At 51.4% G+C, this 15954-nt stretch overlaps 1 protein-coding gene across 7 annotated transcripts in view; it reads right to left on the bottom strand.

Annotated features, from left to right (window-relative positions):
* The window catches only part of WSCD1 (WSC domain containing 1), a 55942-nt gene that overhangs the window by 25289 nt on the left and 14699 nt on the right, over positions 1-15954 (bottom strand). For all 7 annotated transcript variants that reach the window (XM_002826915.5, XM_054536068.2, XM_054536069.2 and 4 more), the window contains exons 3-5: positions 11656-11770; positions 9237-9421; positions 4035-4156 (exon numbers count right to left, since the gene is read on the bottom strand). In XM_002826915.5, coding sequence (XP_002826961.3) covers positions 4035-4156; positions 9237-9421; positions 11656-11770 — 422 coding nt within the window. The remainder of the gene's footprint in view (positions 1-4034; positions 4157-9236; positions 9422-11655; positions 11771-15954) is intronic.

Genomic DNA, 15954 nt, shown 5'->3' with positions numbered 1-15954 from the left:
AAGGCCCTCTGCAATTTGTGCCCCCTGACATTTCACAGCACCCCAAGTAACCCTGCACGCTGGGCCACCTGGGCTGCTTTCCCGCCACCTGGTTCCTGCTCAGCAGTTGTCTCTTCATGGAACACACTCCTTAATCCCCTCAGCCACCTGCCGACACTGCCCCACATCCTCCAGCTCCAACCCTTTCCAAAAGTTGCAACCATCTTCCTTTCTCAGCCTCCTTCCAAGCCTTCTTCACCCGCTTCAGGCGCTGCCCTTACTCTGCCACCAGTGAAAGTCACCTGCCCCTGGCTGTGCCCACCGTCTCAGCATTTGCGTTTTGCGAAGTCCCACTAAATATGCGCTGCCAATACCCACTTTAAACTTTAAAGCTGGAAAGGATGACTCTGTTCCTCACAGCTGCAAATGTTGCAGCCCTAAACAATGGAACTCAGGAAACACCACCCTCCCAGTCCCATCCGACCACGCAGAGGCGGCCCGGATAAGGATCAGGTGTCGACACTGGCTCCAGTGTTGTGAGTGCTGAGGACAGAGGCTGTTTCTGAGAAACCTGGATGCCCTTCCCATGTATTTCCGACCCAAACAATTCACGACTGCTCCAGCCAGAGCAGAGAAAGGAACTTGTCCTTGAAATGTGTTGTGAGGGGAGATGGACAAGGTGCTAAGGTGTGATAGCACAAGACACCAAGAGCCTGCGTGAATCTTCTGGCACATGCTCCAGTGTGAAACTGCAGCAGTCTGGATTTATGCCAGTAAATATGAAGGAAGGCTGAAAATACAAGTTGAAGAGTTATAAGCCTTTAAATTCTTGTTTGCAATCACAAATACGAACTCTCTGGACCAGCCGGGCACAGTGGCTCATGCTTGTGATCCCAGCACTTTGGGAGGCCAAGGAGGGCAGATTGCTTGAGCCCAGGAGTTCAAGACCAGTCTGGGCAACTTGGTGAGACTGCCCCCCACCCCGTCTCTGCAAAAAATACACAAAAAAATTAGATGGGCATGGTAGTGTGTGCCTGTAGTCACAGCTACTCAGGAGTCCAAGGTGGGAGGATCACTTGAGCCCAGGAGGCAGAGGCTACAGTGAGCTATGATCACACCACTGCACTCCAACCTGGGCATCAGAGCAGAACACTGTCTCAAAAAAAAAAAAAAAAGAACTCTCTGGGCCCTAATGAGGTACCCAAAGGGAGGAGCCCCAGAAAACTGAGGCATCTGCCTAAAATGCTGCTTTGAACCCCCCAACACACACAAAAGAAGGGTTACGAGGATGGCTTGCCTCCCCCTCACACATCACTGATCGGGGTGTAAAATGAATACAATCCTTGCCAAGGACAACTTGACAAAGTTTACCAAAATGATAAAGACACTCAGTCTTTGACCCAGCATCTCCAAGGAATATTTTTCTTACAGATTCACTCACACAAAGTGATCTACGTACATACACAGGTAGTCACTGCCGCATTGTTTGTGAAGGCTGGAAACAGGCGAAATGCTTAACAGCAGGAAACTGGTTAAATAAATTATAGGACCTCCGTGTAATGGTAAAAAAGAATGAGAAAGCACTTTGTGTTGCGATGTGAGACAATCTCCAAGACAGGCTGTCCGGTGAAGAGTTCAGTGCAGAAGGGCGGGTGCAGCTCCTGCCCGGCTGCGGGGCTGGTTACAGAACGGGCAAGGATGCAGTTGCTTGAATATTCAGTCTCTCTGGAAGTAGACATGAGAAGCCAGAACAATCCAGGCAAGGAAACGCATGGAGTGAGAGTAAGGCTTCCCTGCTATGCCCTTTGGCGTCTTCATTGTGCTCCACGTAAGCATGTTCCTATTTAAAACTAGTCCGAAACACTAATGGCTCATGGCCACAATGGCCATCCCTTTCTTTCCCTCCTCTTCCTCCTCATCTTCTCCATCTCTTCCCCCTTCCATAACGCCGAATGGCAGCAGTGTGTAAAACCACGGGCTATGTGTGGCGTCAGGAGCAGGGGCTGCAAAGCCAGCCGCTCTGTGCCTGTGTGTGGCTGTGTGTGGCGTCAGGAGCAGGGGCTGCAAAGTCGGCCGCTCTGTGCCTGTGTGTGGCTGTGTGTGGCGTCAGGAGCAGGGGCTGCAAAGTCGGCCGCTCTGTGCCTGTGTGTGGCTGTGTGTGGTGTCAGGAGCAGGGGCTGCAAAGCCGGCTGCTCTGTGCCTGTGTGTGGCTGTGTGTGGTGTCAGGAGCAGGGTCTGTAGTCGGCCGCTCTGTGCCTGTGTGTGAGGGCTCTCAGCTCTGCACACCTGCCCAGCCTCTCGCAGCAAGCAGGCATCTGAGTATCTCCCATTGGGAGCTACTTGGAGGATTAAAGCAGATAACCCCCTGCAGGAAGGCTCCTAGTGCCATGCCCAGCACACAGCAGGACTCTCCAAGCTGGTTGTTCAAGGGAGGCCTGCCTTCAGCCTGGTCTGGACCACAGAGTTCCTTTGATTCCAACAAGAGGGCCTCTCAAGGGAACTGCTCTGAGCTGCAGGTGCGAGGGAAGCCCTGGGAGGGTGGCTCATCCTCCTGAGAGCACCAGCAGGGCCGGCAGCTGAGCGCGCATCCTTGCTGCCTCTACCCATCGCTCTGCTCCCATGAGGAGGAGAAGGGATGAAGAGGTCCCCAGGCCAGATGTCTGCAAATCAACAAACTGCCTTTTTGGCTCATTTCATTGCGTCGTGGGTGCCCTGATGCCCAAGACATCCTTGGCTGTGGCTTTGGAAATGCTGGTGACGCAGGAGAGCCACTTCAAAGGATGCACTTGGACAAGAAGAAAGCATATATGAAAGGCTTTGTTCCCCAGCCCCCTCCAAGGGAGGTGTCCCCAGAGTGCGGAGGAACACGGGAAGCAAGGAGAGCGGGAGTGGGGGGTGCAGCAGAGGATGGCTGTGCTGTTCCTGCAGATCCGATCACATCTGCTGTCACTGAAGTCCACCCCTGCACCCTTCAACCCACAGCAGACTATGGAGCTACCTGAGTTCAAATCCTGACCCCACCACTTACTGGCTGTGTGACCTCAGGCACACGGCTCAAACTCTCTGCCTCAGTTTCCTCACCTGGAAAATGCAGATAATCATAGTCCCTAGCTGTATGGTTGTTAGGAGGATTAAATGAGTTAACTCAAAAAGCGCTTGGAACAGTACCTGGCATGGAATGAGTGATCAACAAATGGCAGCTTCTGTTGATTGTCATCATCGTCATCATCATCCTGGCCAAGGCCATCCTCTCACCTTAGCCCTGTTCCATTACATTGCCAAGTACCAAAGCCACATTGAGGGTACTGCAATCCCAGTGCATGTGAAACAGCCCCAGCCCCAGCCCCAAGCCTACTGCCACCGAGGGCCATTTCTAGAGCCTTAGCATCCACCCCAATCTGGAGTCTGCCTGACTCCAGCCCAAGATCTCAATGTTCTTCGGACACAGTCTGCTGGGTCTCCCCAGCCTTGCTTCACACACTCCAGGCCCTGCTTTTTGCAAGGCTTCTCTGGCCTTGACCAACTTTCCCCACCCCAGAGCTACCATGCAATGCGGGGTCAGTGGCCTTTGGTGCCTAGCCCTGCCCCTCCATGGGGTCACGCTCTACCCCTCAGCCCAGGCTGAACCAAAGATGCAAGTGCAGCTCCAGCCCCTGTCATCAGATTCACGGCCCAACACTGTCAGCACCAATAACAGAAAATCCATCAGCTATCCCCAAGTCCCGAGCCAGCATCTTCTGGCTTCTGAACCAAGTCAATTTAACATCTGACACTTGTGCCAAGAGTTCGCATCCAGAAAGGCACTCTCCTTTCGGCTTTACAAGCCTTGCTGATAATTCCCCACCCAGCCTCACATGGTGGACAGAGGCAAAGGGCTCCCTGCCAGCTCCCTCTGTGGTACCCGGTGTATGCCTGCCTCCCATCCATGCCCCCATTCTCTGCTCCCATCTGGACTGCCAGAGGGGACACCCGCAGCCCAGCACATGTGCCCCCCACTCTCGGGACTACCACACACACTTAAAGGAAAGGGTTGTGAAATTATCATTTGGTCTTACTTTCTGGGAACAAAAGCCCGAGCAAGTCTCCACAGTCACATTGGCCTGTATCAGGGAGCTGGGGAAGGCGTGCGTGATGTTCTCTGGCAGTCGGAAGCACCCGCGGTAGGTGGCGGTCCGCCCTGGAGGGAAAGAGAGGGGTTTCTGGTAAGAGATGGTGTCCAGTTGTTGGTGCCTGTCACCAGGGAAAATGCTGGCTTTAGGTCCTGAGACAGGTATAAATAAACTTATGAGGCGAGTTCAAATCAGGGAGGGAAAACGGCCCTGGCTGGGACATAGTCATGCTGAGCTTCTGAGAGAAACCAGGCATCAGGACCTTGACCATCCAGGGTCATCTACAAGGGACCACTTGGCTGAAACTGCAGCGCTCAGCTCTCGCTTCTGCCAGTTCTCCATAAGTCATTCCTTCCTCCCTTCCTTCCTTCCTTCCTTCCTTCCTCCCTCCTTCCCTTCCTTCCTTCCTTCTCTGGCTTCTGCCAGTTCTCCATTCCCTCCCTCCCTCCCTTCCTTCCCTCTCCCTTCCTTCCCTCTCCCTTCCTTCCTTCCCTCTCTTGCTTCTGCCAGTTCTCCATAATGCCAACCTGCCTGCCTGCCTGCCTTCCTTCCTTCCTTCCTTCCGTCTCCTTCCTTCCTTCCTCCCTTCCTTCTCCTTCCTTTTCCTTCCTTTCTTCCTTTCTTCCTTCCTTCAACAAATTTGGACGGTGCATTTACTAGGTGCCAGATTCCTTCCATGGTAGGTGACCTGAGAGGCTGATATTGTGAAAAATTCGATGTCCTCCTGGAAGACGCATTAAAAGAAAAGCAGACATGGAAATCTGAAACCCGGCCATGTTTGTTCTTGCTGTGCCGTTGGAGTCATACCACTGCTTTGCCTCTTTGCAAGGTTTGCCTCTCTCTGATCTTGAACTCCCACTCAATTTCTAGGAACACTCCTCAAGCCCATGTTACAAAGAAGCCTCCTGCCAAGCCTCCTGCTGCTCTGTAGAACCTCCAGGTGGAAAAGTCCAGTGCCCTAGCTGGCTTCCTTGGAGCTGAACAAACTTTCTGGAATGTTCTTGCACCAACTGCTCGTATTTCTTCCAGACTCATCAGGGTTTCTCTAGATGGCATCCTGATTATTACCGCATGCTCCTCTCCACACGGGGTCTCCCAGGGCTCCCCATCTCCCCCGGCTCTCTAGCTGCCACACCACGTGGTGCAAACAGAAACCCTCTCACCAGCCAGAATCTGCCAAGTAGGACCAAACCCTGGATCCGGAAGCCCATCTCAACTGACCACAGCACCTGTGGTCCACGTGTCAGGGCACGACCTATTAGGGCACAGACACCAGCCTAGTGTGGGGAAAACACCAGGGCTTAGGGTCATAAGTGCTTATGTTCAAGTCCTTGCACTGCCAGTGACTAGCTCTGCAACTCTGCCATGTCTCGGGCTCAGACTCTCAATTTCCTCACCTACATACAGCATAGCTCCTAGGGTTGTCATGAGGAACAACGTATACCCACGCACATCCCCTGATGGGGCCGCGTCTCTCCATCACCGTGTGTCTGCCCTGGCTTTTGGTGTCAAGGTGGAGGGTGGTGGCAGGTGCTGGGCTCACAAAACTCTTTCCTGTTCTTTGGCATGATTGATGCCCCAAAGAACAAACATTTCAATGGACTGGGCACTGGTCCTCAACCAGCTCCACGGGGATAGAACAGACAATGGGGAGAATCATCAGGGTAGGCACAATCCAGAGATGGGGGAGGGATCAAGATTTCAGTGAGCCCTGGGCCACAGGGAGGGACAAAAGGGGGCCATGAGGCCTCCAGAACACAGCTCCTGGGGGGAAGCTATATCCTGGGTGACCCCTGTGTTCCCCACACCAAGCCCTGATCCTGACACACAGCAGGTGCCCACTACGTGCTGAGCGAATGAATGAACTGAATGAGATAAAGCAGGAAGGCACTGCATATACTGCAACAGGTGAGCGGTCCATGAGCCACTAAATAAGGAAGTGTTGGCTGCCTCCACACTTCACTGATGCGACTCTCAGGACACAGGTTGTCACCTGGTACAGTCCAGTCTCCCTCATTCCCCAGGTGGGAGCCTGAGGGTCACTTGGCAGAATGATGCCTCCAAGGCGAAGACATTGATGACTTGCTCAGAACCCACTCTGATTCCAACCTGGGGAGCAAATTCATGGGTCTTACTCCTTGTGAATGCTCCTTGCTGGCAGAAGCTGCAGCTCACCATGGTGGTCACCTGGTCACCTCTTGAGAGAGATCCTGTCAGCTCATCCCCTCAGGAAGGGGGCAGGAAGGCAAGAGTACCTCACGGGGGGCTCCACAGCCTGCCCAAAGGGGCAGCTAGGACACCATCTTCAACACTAACCATGACAGCAAGTCCAGCCAACTCCGGATCTAGGGCTGGCTTGAATGATTGGACCATCTGTCTCTTAATCCACGGGCAACCTAAAGCAAAACAACTGCCTTTCAGAATCAATTACAGGGCAGGCAGACAGGGCTGGGAGGGCCGCCGGGAGTCCACATATAGAATTGGTCTTACTTGCGGGCAGGAATTTGTTTGAAACCAAAGAAATAAAAGCTCCAAGAAGCCAGTGTGGAGCAGTTTGGTCCTCAGGAAGCCCATTTGCATGTCCAGGTGACAGGATAGGACTGTGCCCATGTGCCATGGCAAACCCCTGCGCGAGGTCAGGGCCTGGCAGAGTAGGTGTCGATGAGAAACTGTCAAGTTAATGGTGTCACTAGTGAACCTGTCAGCTAAACGGTGTGTTGTCAGTTTCTCCGCCCCTGTCCCCAGTGCCCCATCTGGACCCCTGAGCTCCCAGACACATCCTGTCTGAATGCAAGAGGCATCTAAGAAGCCCCGGTCAGCTGGGGTCAAACACGGAGCAGCTCTCCCTGGCACTGTGACCCACAGACAGCTGCCAGTCAGGGTGGCCTTTAGGTTCACCCACAGTTCTCAGGGCTCAGCTTCTGTGCTGCTTGGAATACTCACGCCCTGCTAGGACAGCCCTCCCAGAACCCCTGTGAAGCCTTAGCTTTTGATCCAATATCTTTTTTTTTTTTTTTTTTTTGAGACAGAGTTTCACTCTGTCGCCCAGGCTGGAGTACAATGGCATGATCTCGGCTCACTGCAACCTCTGCCTCCCGGATTCAAGCGATTCTCCCGCCTCAGCCTCCTGAGTAGCTAGGATTACAGGCACCTGCCACCACATCTGGCTAATTTTTGTATTTTTAGTAGAGATGGGGTTTCACCATGTTTGTCAGGCTGGTCTCGAACTCCTGACCTCGTGATCCACCCGCCTTGGCCTCCCAAAGTGCTGGGATTACAGGCGTGAGCCACCGCGTCCAGCTGATCCGATACCTCTTTACCTGGGCTCTGCCTCATTCTTGAACTAATCCGTCAGCTCTCCTGGAGCTCTGTTACTAGGGCATGACCAGAGGCGGTCGTGTCCATGAGTCAGTGAGCCTGGACCCTGGGCTGTGCCTCTGCCTCCATCACCGCTGTCCTACCCTTGCCAGTGGTGGGGGTGGTCTCCCAGGCTCTGACTCCTTCCCAACCTGCCTCTCCCAACCATGAAAAGAATGGCCCCCAGCATGTGCAACAGTGCACAGCCCTATTATTTTATAAAGGAGACTTCTGTGATTAGAGGAAGCAGATTTGTGCTCATCATCTTGCAGTGAGGACAAACCTGAGTTTCCAATTCCTCCTTTGAGCTGGGCCCCTTCAGGCCCATCTCTATTTGACAGCCCTTTGCACTGAAATTCCTTGGAGTCCAATCTTGCTGCCTGACGTGTCAGCTTGGTTGATTGTTTCCTCCTGAGTTCTACCACTTTGAACTGCGGGCTCAGCACTCAGTGAGAATTCACCTCTGGGCACCCCTACACCTGGGTTGGTGGCACAGCTCTCAAGGGGACACTGCATTTGCCTCTGCCAGAACCTCCAGGTGGCCCAGAGCCAACTTTTACGTTGAAACTTTCAGGCAGATCATATAAATTTGAACCCCCAAATGCATACAAATGCAAGCCTGTGGTTACAAATTCTTAGGAAGATTTTTGTCTTCACCTGAATCAGGTCAAGACAGACAAGCTTTGTTCTAACTCTCTGAATGGGTGGGAGATATATTTTTTTCATCTAAACTTTCGCTGATTTACATTTCAGTCAAATCACATCCCACTGTATACAGAAGTTTCAATCCAATTCCTTACCCTGAGAAGCCCAAGGCCTCCTTCCCTAATCCTGCTTGGACATTAAGACCCAAAGAGAATGGCCACGCAGCCTGGCGACTTCCCTCCGCTGAGCCCCACAGCCACACAGCCTATCTCTAACTCTCTCCACTGTGGGTCTTTGTTCTTTCTTCATTTCTGGATCCAAGGGATTGCCTTACTTTTCTGCTAGTTCAGCTATGCATTTACAATAATGTTTGCTAAATTTTATGCAGCATTTCTAAGTGCTTTATAGTTAAGGAATTTTCTGATTATCTGGCTCACACCATTGCTAGAAATCTAGGTCTCCTGGCTGGGTGCGTGGCTCACGCCTGTAACCCCAGCACTTTGGGAGGCCGAGACAGGCAGATCACCTGAGGTCAGTAATTCAAGACCAGCCTGGCCAATGTGGTGAAACCCCGTCTCTACTAAAAATACAAAAAACATTAGCCGGGTGTGGTGGTAGGTGCCTGTAATCCCAGCTCCTCGGGAGGCTGAGGCAAGAGAATCGCTTGAACTGGAGAGGTGGAGGTTGCAGTGAGCTGAGATTGCACCACTGCACTCTAGCCTGCCCTGGGTGACAGAGTGAGCCTCTGTCTCAAAAATAAAAAGTAAAATATAAAAATTAAAAAAAAGAAAGAAATCTACGTCTCCCTCTACAATTTACAAAATAGACTGTAGCTCAGAGAGGGGCAGTGAGCTGCTGGCGGCCACACAGCATGTCTGAGGCATACCCAGGCCTCCTAATCAGTTTATCTCTCCTGCAAGGGACAAGAAAAGGTATGCTTCAGTCATGAACTCAAGCAGTTAAGCCTTTGATGGACCCTAGCCCCATCCCTGCCCTGCCAGGAGCCTGTCCAGTGATGGCAATAGGGAAGGGAGGGCAAAGGTTGGCACAGGTTCTGCCCCAGGTAGTTTGAATGAGAGGTTGTGGGGGACAGGCAGCCAGAGCGAGTGGGATGGACAGAGTTCAGGGAAAGGCTGGCACACTCACGCTTCCTGGAGCCCGGCTGCAGCTCCTCCACACGGTACACGGAGAGCCGGTCCACAGCCCCGCACACAGAGCCCTTCTCGCCTTTGCACTCATGGTTACACTCTTCCAGCCCGACGCTCATCGCTGGCAGCTGGTTCCCGCAGTAACACTCCGCCCCGGCCTCCAACCCTGCGTAGACATAGGACCTGCAGGGAGACGGCCTGGGTGAGTCCGGACCTTGGCCTAGAGCTAGGGCTGGGGTGTAAACTGCAGACTGTTTCAGCTTGATCTAGACTAGAAAGTATGTTTTTTTGTTTTTGTTTTTGTTTTTATTATACTTTAAGTTTTAGGGTACATGTGCACAACGTGCAGGTTAGTTACATATGTATACATGTGCCCTAAGGACCTTGTCTTTTCTTTCTCCAGCCTCAGATTCTCCATCTGCATAAGAGGGATAACTCATTGCTACCTGGCAGACTGTGGAGAGGATTTATATGGGTCATGCAATGGCAACTGAGTTTGGAGTCGGGATACGGGCTGGACTTGAAGCTGAGTTTGGGTATGGGTGAACAGGCAGGGGCCACAGCCATCAGTCTATGGCTGGCCTTAGGAATCAGTCTCTAGCCAGACTCAAGGGCCACCTGGCTAAGTTCAGGGAACAGTCTTTCCTTTGTGATAAACGAATGGAACCAGCCCCATTGGTCCCTCTTGCCAGCCCTGAGCTCTGCCCTGCAGGGTGCCGTGGTTACAGGTTATAATGGGTCTAACTAAATCTGTGATGTGCCTGTAAGCTGGTTCTCAGTATGCGACAGGGAGAGCTCTGGTTTGTACTGTTTGCCAATTTCTGTGATGTAAACACTCCCACTGTAGAAGATTTTAAGCTCCCAGTGGTTTTATAATGGGCTCACAACAACTCTAAAAATTTAACAGTTTACCCTGGTGAGTGGCCATGAGCTGGTCTGAAGTGCCTGCCACATGTCACATCTTGTTACACATGGGCCCTACTGCACAGCCCCCATCTCCACAGCCATTTCTCTACTTACTTTGACCTAGTTGTAACACCGTAGGTAAAGAAAGGTTAGAAACGGAACCCTCAATGAATCACACAGGACTTCAGCTACAGAAAGCAGTCAACACTTTCAAATCAGTGGATCTAGATGCGAAAAGCCCAGACTGAAAATCCAAACACAAGCTTCAAGTCCCCACTTGACCACGTCCTGGCGGTGAGACCCTGAACATCACTTACCATCTCTGAGTCTCAGTTTCCTGATCTGTTAGGAGACTAAAAAGAGAATGTATCATCCTATTTCCACCTTATCTAGACTATAACGTATGTTTATGTAAGGACCTTGTCTTTTCTTTCTCCAGCCTCAGTTTCTCCATCTATAAAATGGGGATAACTAATTGCTACCTGGCTGACTGTGGAAAGAATTTATGTGACATAACAAAGGTGAGGCCGGGCGTGGTGGCTCATGCCTGTAATCCCAGCACTTTGGGAGGCCGAGGCAGGCAGATCATGAGGTCAGGAGATCGAGACCATCCTGGCTAACATGGTGAAACCCCATCTCTACTAAAAATACAAAAAATTAGCCAGGCGTGGTGGCGGACGCCTGTAGTCCCAGCTACTCGGGAGGCTGAGGCAGGAGAATGGCGTGAACCTGGGAGGTGGAGCTTCCAGTGAGTGGAGATCGTGCCACTGCACTCCAGCCTGGGTTACAGAGCGAGACTCCGTCTCAAAAAAAAAAAAAAAAAGGTAAAAAAAATCTGTGGGAGAAATAAGTGAAGAGGGAAGTCTGATTCTGTTTAACCCACCTCTCTCAGATGCGTGTGTGTGTGTGTTGCACACACACACAGACACACAGTCAGTTGTGAGGGCCTTGACATTAGGGACCATTCCCCTGGCACATGACAAGTATCTGGCAACCACTGGGTGAGCTGGAAGTATCAGAAAAAGTAAATCTTGTTATAGACACAAGGTGAAAATACTTTTCCTACCAGAGCTGGAAAGATCCTCTCAGAGAAATCTCAGTTAAAGCCCTTTAGCTTATTGTAAAACATATAAGTAAACTGAGGCCCAGAGAAGGAAAAGAACTCACCAAAGTCACACGCTGAGTCCCTGCTATGGCTGGACTGGAAGTTGCATCTCCCTGCACCCAGCACCAGCACCAGCACCCAAGCACCCAGCACCCAGGTCATCACCCAACTCCCAGCACCCAGGTGGTCACCCAGCTCTCAGCACCCATGCCATCACCCAGCACCCAGCTCCCGGCACCCAGGCCATCTGCCAACAAACTTTCTTTCTTCTGGAAAACTGGGATCTGATCAGTGAATTCTAATTATGCTATGACAGCCAACTGGTAGCTGATATGCCTCCTCATTCTGGAACTGTCCCTGGACCTTCCTCCCACTAGAATCAACAGTCCAGGGCCCCAGCACTCACCGCTCAGCACACGCATCCTGGCAGTGGGAGACAGTCATCTTTCTCAAGTCATAAAACACAGCTCCTTTCAGAGTCCTCTCGTGGCCATCGTCACTGAAGCATCCAATGTAGGTGCCTGCAGAAAGGGAAGCATGGCTGAGACCAGAGGCCCAGGAATCACAGGCCCACCCTTAGGAAAAGCCAGGGGAACCTCTGCCTTCGTGGCCAAGGCCACTCTCAGAGAAACCCTGGGGATGAGTGCTGCAGGCAACCTCCCTCCCGCTCAGTGCTGAGCCAAGTGAGCATCTGACACCTCCCTCTTGTTTGTTTCCTGCCCGTTTTCTCTTAGTTAATGGCCCACTGTCTACCTAGACAGCTCTGCCGGGAGCCAGGCGTCAGCCCGACCACTGCTTTCTTCCACTACCCCCAACTCTCAAGTTGGGACGGCTGGATTACCTCTCATGGACTCTGCCCCTCCTCTCTAGCCCTGCCCTCCCTGGGCTCAGAGAGGCCTCTCTACCTCAGCAAATGCCCTGAGAGACAGGGTCGTTGCCTCCTTGGGGGCCAGAGAGAAGAAATCAGTTAGGGCAAAGTTTGATTTTAGCAAATTTAAGGAAGATCCTTCAAACAGGGAAAGCTATCTCAAGATAAAGTCTGTCATCCCAAGAGGGAGTAAGTCCCCATCTCTGGAGTGTGTCTGCAGAGTCTATTAAGAGTGGGAGCAAGTGTCCTGTGTGGGAAACAACAGGGCCAAGTGACCACAGAGGCCTCTCCAGGCTGGTCACCTGCACACATCCCTGGAAGGGGATACCGGGGACACTCATGCTGCAGTGAGAAGCCAGCCATGCATGCGCCAGTGAGGGTCTGTCACAGCCCTGCCCTGCCACCCCGAGGGAATGAGACATCTCCCAGAGATGCACAGAGAAGTTGGGAGATGGCAGTCCCGATGCAAATGCGGGTAGGCATGTAAATGTCACGAGCACTAGTGTTTTGAAGGAGCGACATGGGAATTTGCAAACACGCCGTCACACAGTCCCCAAGCTGTGAACGCACACCCACAATAGCTGCGCCGAGATCTGGATCGGGCACCTGTGATAAAGACGCCGACATCTCCCCAGGAAGGGCCGCGTTCCGCTCATTCATGTCACCTGGGGAGCGCACCGCTGCCTCCAGAGAAATTAGACCGTCTCTGGGAAGGAACATGGCCAGGGCCTCCCAGCAGCCTGCCAGTGGCTCCCAAGCGGCTTTTCAGTGAGGAGAAAAGTCCTGATGGTCCACAGGCCTGGGTGCTCCGTGAGGGCAGGGGAGACTGTCTCTGTTCCTGCCAAGAGCCTGGTCCAGGGCAGCAGCTGGGGGAGGGGAGTGGGGCCACCGCTGAGTGGCCTAGGGGAGGAAGTCTGCCAACCATCCACTTCTGGGCCTGAATCGGGGAGTGACTTTTCTTTGTATTTAACAGAGAGCCTAAATACAAAGAAGGGGTCCAGGTCCTGTGGCTCACACCTGTAATCTCAGCACTTTGGGAGGCCAGGGCGGGTGGATCACTGGAGATCAGGAGTTCGAGACCAGCCTGGTCAACATGGTGAAACCCCATCTCTACTAAAAATACAAAAAATATATACATACCAAAAATTAAGTGGATGTGGTAGCACACACCTGTAATCCCAGCTACTCCAGAGGCTGAGGCAGGAGAATCACTTGAACCTAGGAGGTGGAGGTTGCAGTGAGCTGGGATCATGCCACTGCACTCCAGCCTGGGTGACAGAGCAAGACTCTGTCTGAATATATATATATGAATGAACAATTTTAGTACTATTTATTATCCATGGGGACTAGCAGTAACGCACGAAGTACATAAGTACATATATATATATATATATATATATATATATATATATATAAGATGGGATGGTCTTACTAACTGCACCAAGATGCAATATCCAGGGCCCTAGGTTAAGGCAAAGCAGAGAAGAACAAGCAAGATGGCAGGAGACAGGACTCCCCACCACACCAAGGCCCAAGGGACCTAGGAGGCCCTCAGACCAGAGAACCCCAGGGCTAAGGAGGGAACAACAGCCACCTTGTCCAATGTTTGCCAAAGGGTCTGGCTCCCTGCCAGGCTCTGAGCCTCTTGAGGTCACCTTCATCTGGGGACGCCCATCAGCACACGTGGCCATGCCCACAGGCACATGCTACTGCCCTCCACTGCCCAGACATCCAGCCCCACGTGCCTCTCTCTCCTTCTGTAAGTCTCAGGTCCACCGCCACCAGCATGGACCACTACACAGAGCTTTCACCCAGGTCAATGAGAATGGATCCTTCTCCTCTGCCTGCCTACTTAGTAAAAGAAAACTAATATTTGAGAAATTTCTGATGGGTTGCTCAGCAAAGAAGTTCCATTTCAGCTTTCAATTAAACAGCCAAAGCATAAGCTCAGGATTATTAAACATTTATCACTGTAGATGGGAAATTAACCACAAGGTTTTCAAGGTGCTTGGGCTCAAGACCTTCCCAGGCTGAGACTGCACGTGGCTGTACGTGCTTCCCAGGCTGTACATGCTTCTGGGGAAGTGGATGGAAACAGCCTTTGGGAATAGGCTCCACCACTATCTGACTGTGCAACCTGGGATGTGCAGCTGCCTCTCTCTAAGCCTCAACTTCCCCATCTATAAAATGGGGATATGGTTCCAATTCCATGAGGTAGTTGTGAAAATTCCATAAGGTAACACATGTAAAATGTCTAATACAAGGCTTGGCATGCAGTAATTACTCACCAGTGATTGTTTTTACTGTTAATATATTGTTATTAATAATGAAAACAGTTAAATTACTTTTCTTCCCCGAAACTCAAATTCTTCATCATTAAAACAGTGATAGCAGCACTTACATCATAAGGCTGTTTGAAGATTAAATTAAATGAGATAACAGATGTATGTATGTCTATACAATACAATTCTTGGCACATAACAGATGTCCAAATAAGTAACAGCCATTATTATTCTGATCCTACACTCTAACCTGGGACGTGTGATAGATGGATCAGTAAATATTAGCTGAATAATTAACACGTTAATAAAAGAGAGAAAAAAATTGTTTCAAGCAGTCAGGCTCTGGTTCTTCTGGAAACAAGGAGTGGCCCACCTGTGACCAGCCGGCCATTTGATGGAGCTCACTGGCGTGGAGGGCGACCCCAGGCCTGGCTGGCCCCATCTCAGTGTGCAGCAAGGGGCCCGAGACACAGACGGCCCCTCTGTTTGTGAGGAGGAGGCGAGCTCTTTTATCTGGACGCAGAATGAACAGCTTTTCTAACTCCCCGACAGAGGCCAGAATGTTCAGGAAAGAAAGAACTTCCGAGGGATACACTGGGACCCATTCTGAGGCGGATTTATTAGTTTCAGCTGAAATGGAGGCATTGCATTATTGTCTGTGACTCTGCATCTGTTCATTTGCACATCTAAATGGACATACCGTGAGGCTATTAACGATGGCTTTGAAGATATTGGAATGTCTTTGGAAATTACTATCAATAAAAAACAAACTGGCTATGGAGAAGTTACTATTTTTCCCCTAGTAAACTTACTGACATTTTATTCCATTATGGATGTTGTCCAAGGTATAATGAAATGCTCAATGATTGATGGAGCCTCCTGCAGCTTCCGCGCCTTGCAGGATCCCCTTTCAGGAGGATGGCGGGCTGCCCGGGCCACAAAGAGACACCCGCTTTGTTTGAGGCCCCAGCAGCTGTCCCGAGGGCTGGGCTGCGGGCTACTCTCCACCAGTGAGACCGGACTGGCTGTGCTTGGCCCATGGAGCCCCACGACAGGAAGGGGCCCAGAGGGATTGCAGGCCAGCACCCTGCCTTTCCCCGTTCTCTGATGAGCATGAGAGCACAGCCTCCCCAGACTTGGTTCTTACGCTGTTCAAAGGAGAGCAAATTCTTCCTTCAATCCTGGCGCACATTCACAATACTTGACCACCTATGGAGGGCACTGACCATTCAGAATTGCCACCATTTGGCACTGGAATCACATTAACCCTCTCTTTGCTGGATAAGGGGGAGGTCTGGGGGCCACTGCGGAGGCAGCCAGAGTGTAGAGGGCACCCCAGCGGCCCAGGGCAGGAACCACTTACCAACCAACCTGGAAGTATTGCAATTATTTTAACAACTGATAAGACCATAGTGGTATATAAATTTGGATATCAGTCCTGCTTATATCTAGCCACAATCTCTCTAGCTTTTACTGGAGCCCTTTCCATCACTTCTGTAAGTCATTAGGGGTAACTTAAAGTAAAAGGGGGCTCACTGGTTCCCTGAGACATATA

This window comes from Pongo abelii, chromosome 19 (genome assembly GCF_028885655.2).
Source record: "Pongo abelii isolate AG06213 chromosome 19, NHGRI_mPonAbe1-v2.0_pri, whole genome shotgun sequence".
In the NCBI taxonomy this organism is placed as follows: Eukaryota; Metazoa; Chordata; class Mammalia; order Primates; family Hominidae; genus Pongo; species Pongo abelii.
The sequence above is the reverse complement of the archived record's forward strand: the minus strand, read 5'-3'. Positions and strand labels throughout refer to the sequence as shown.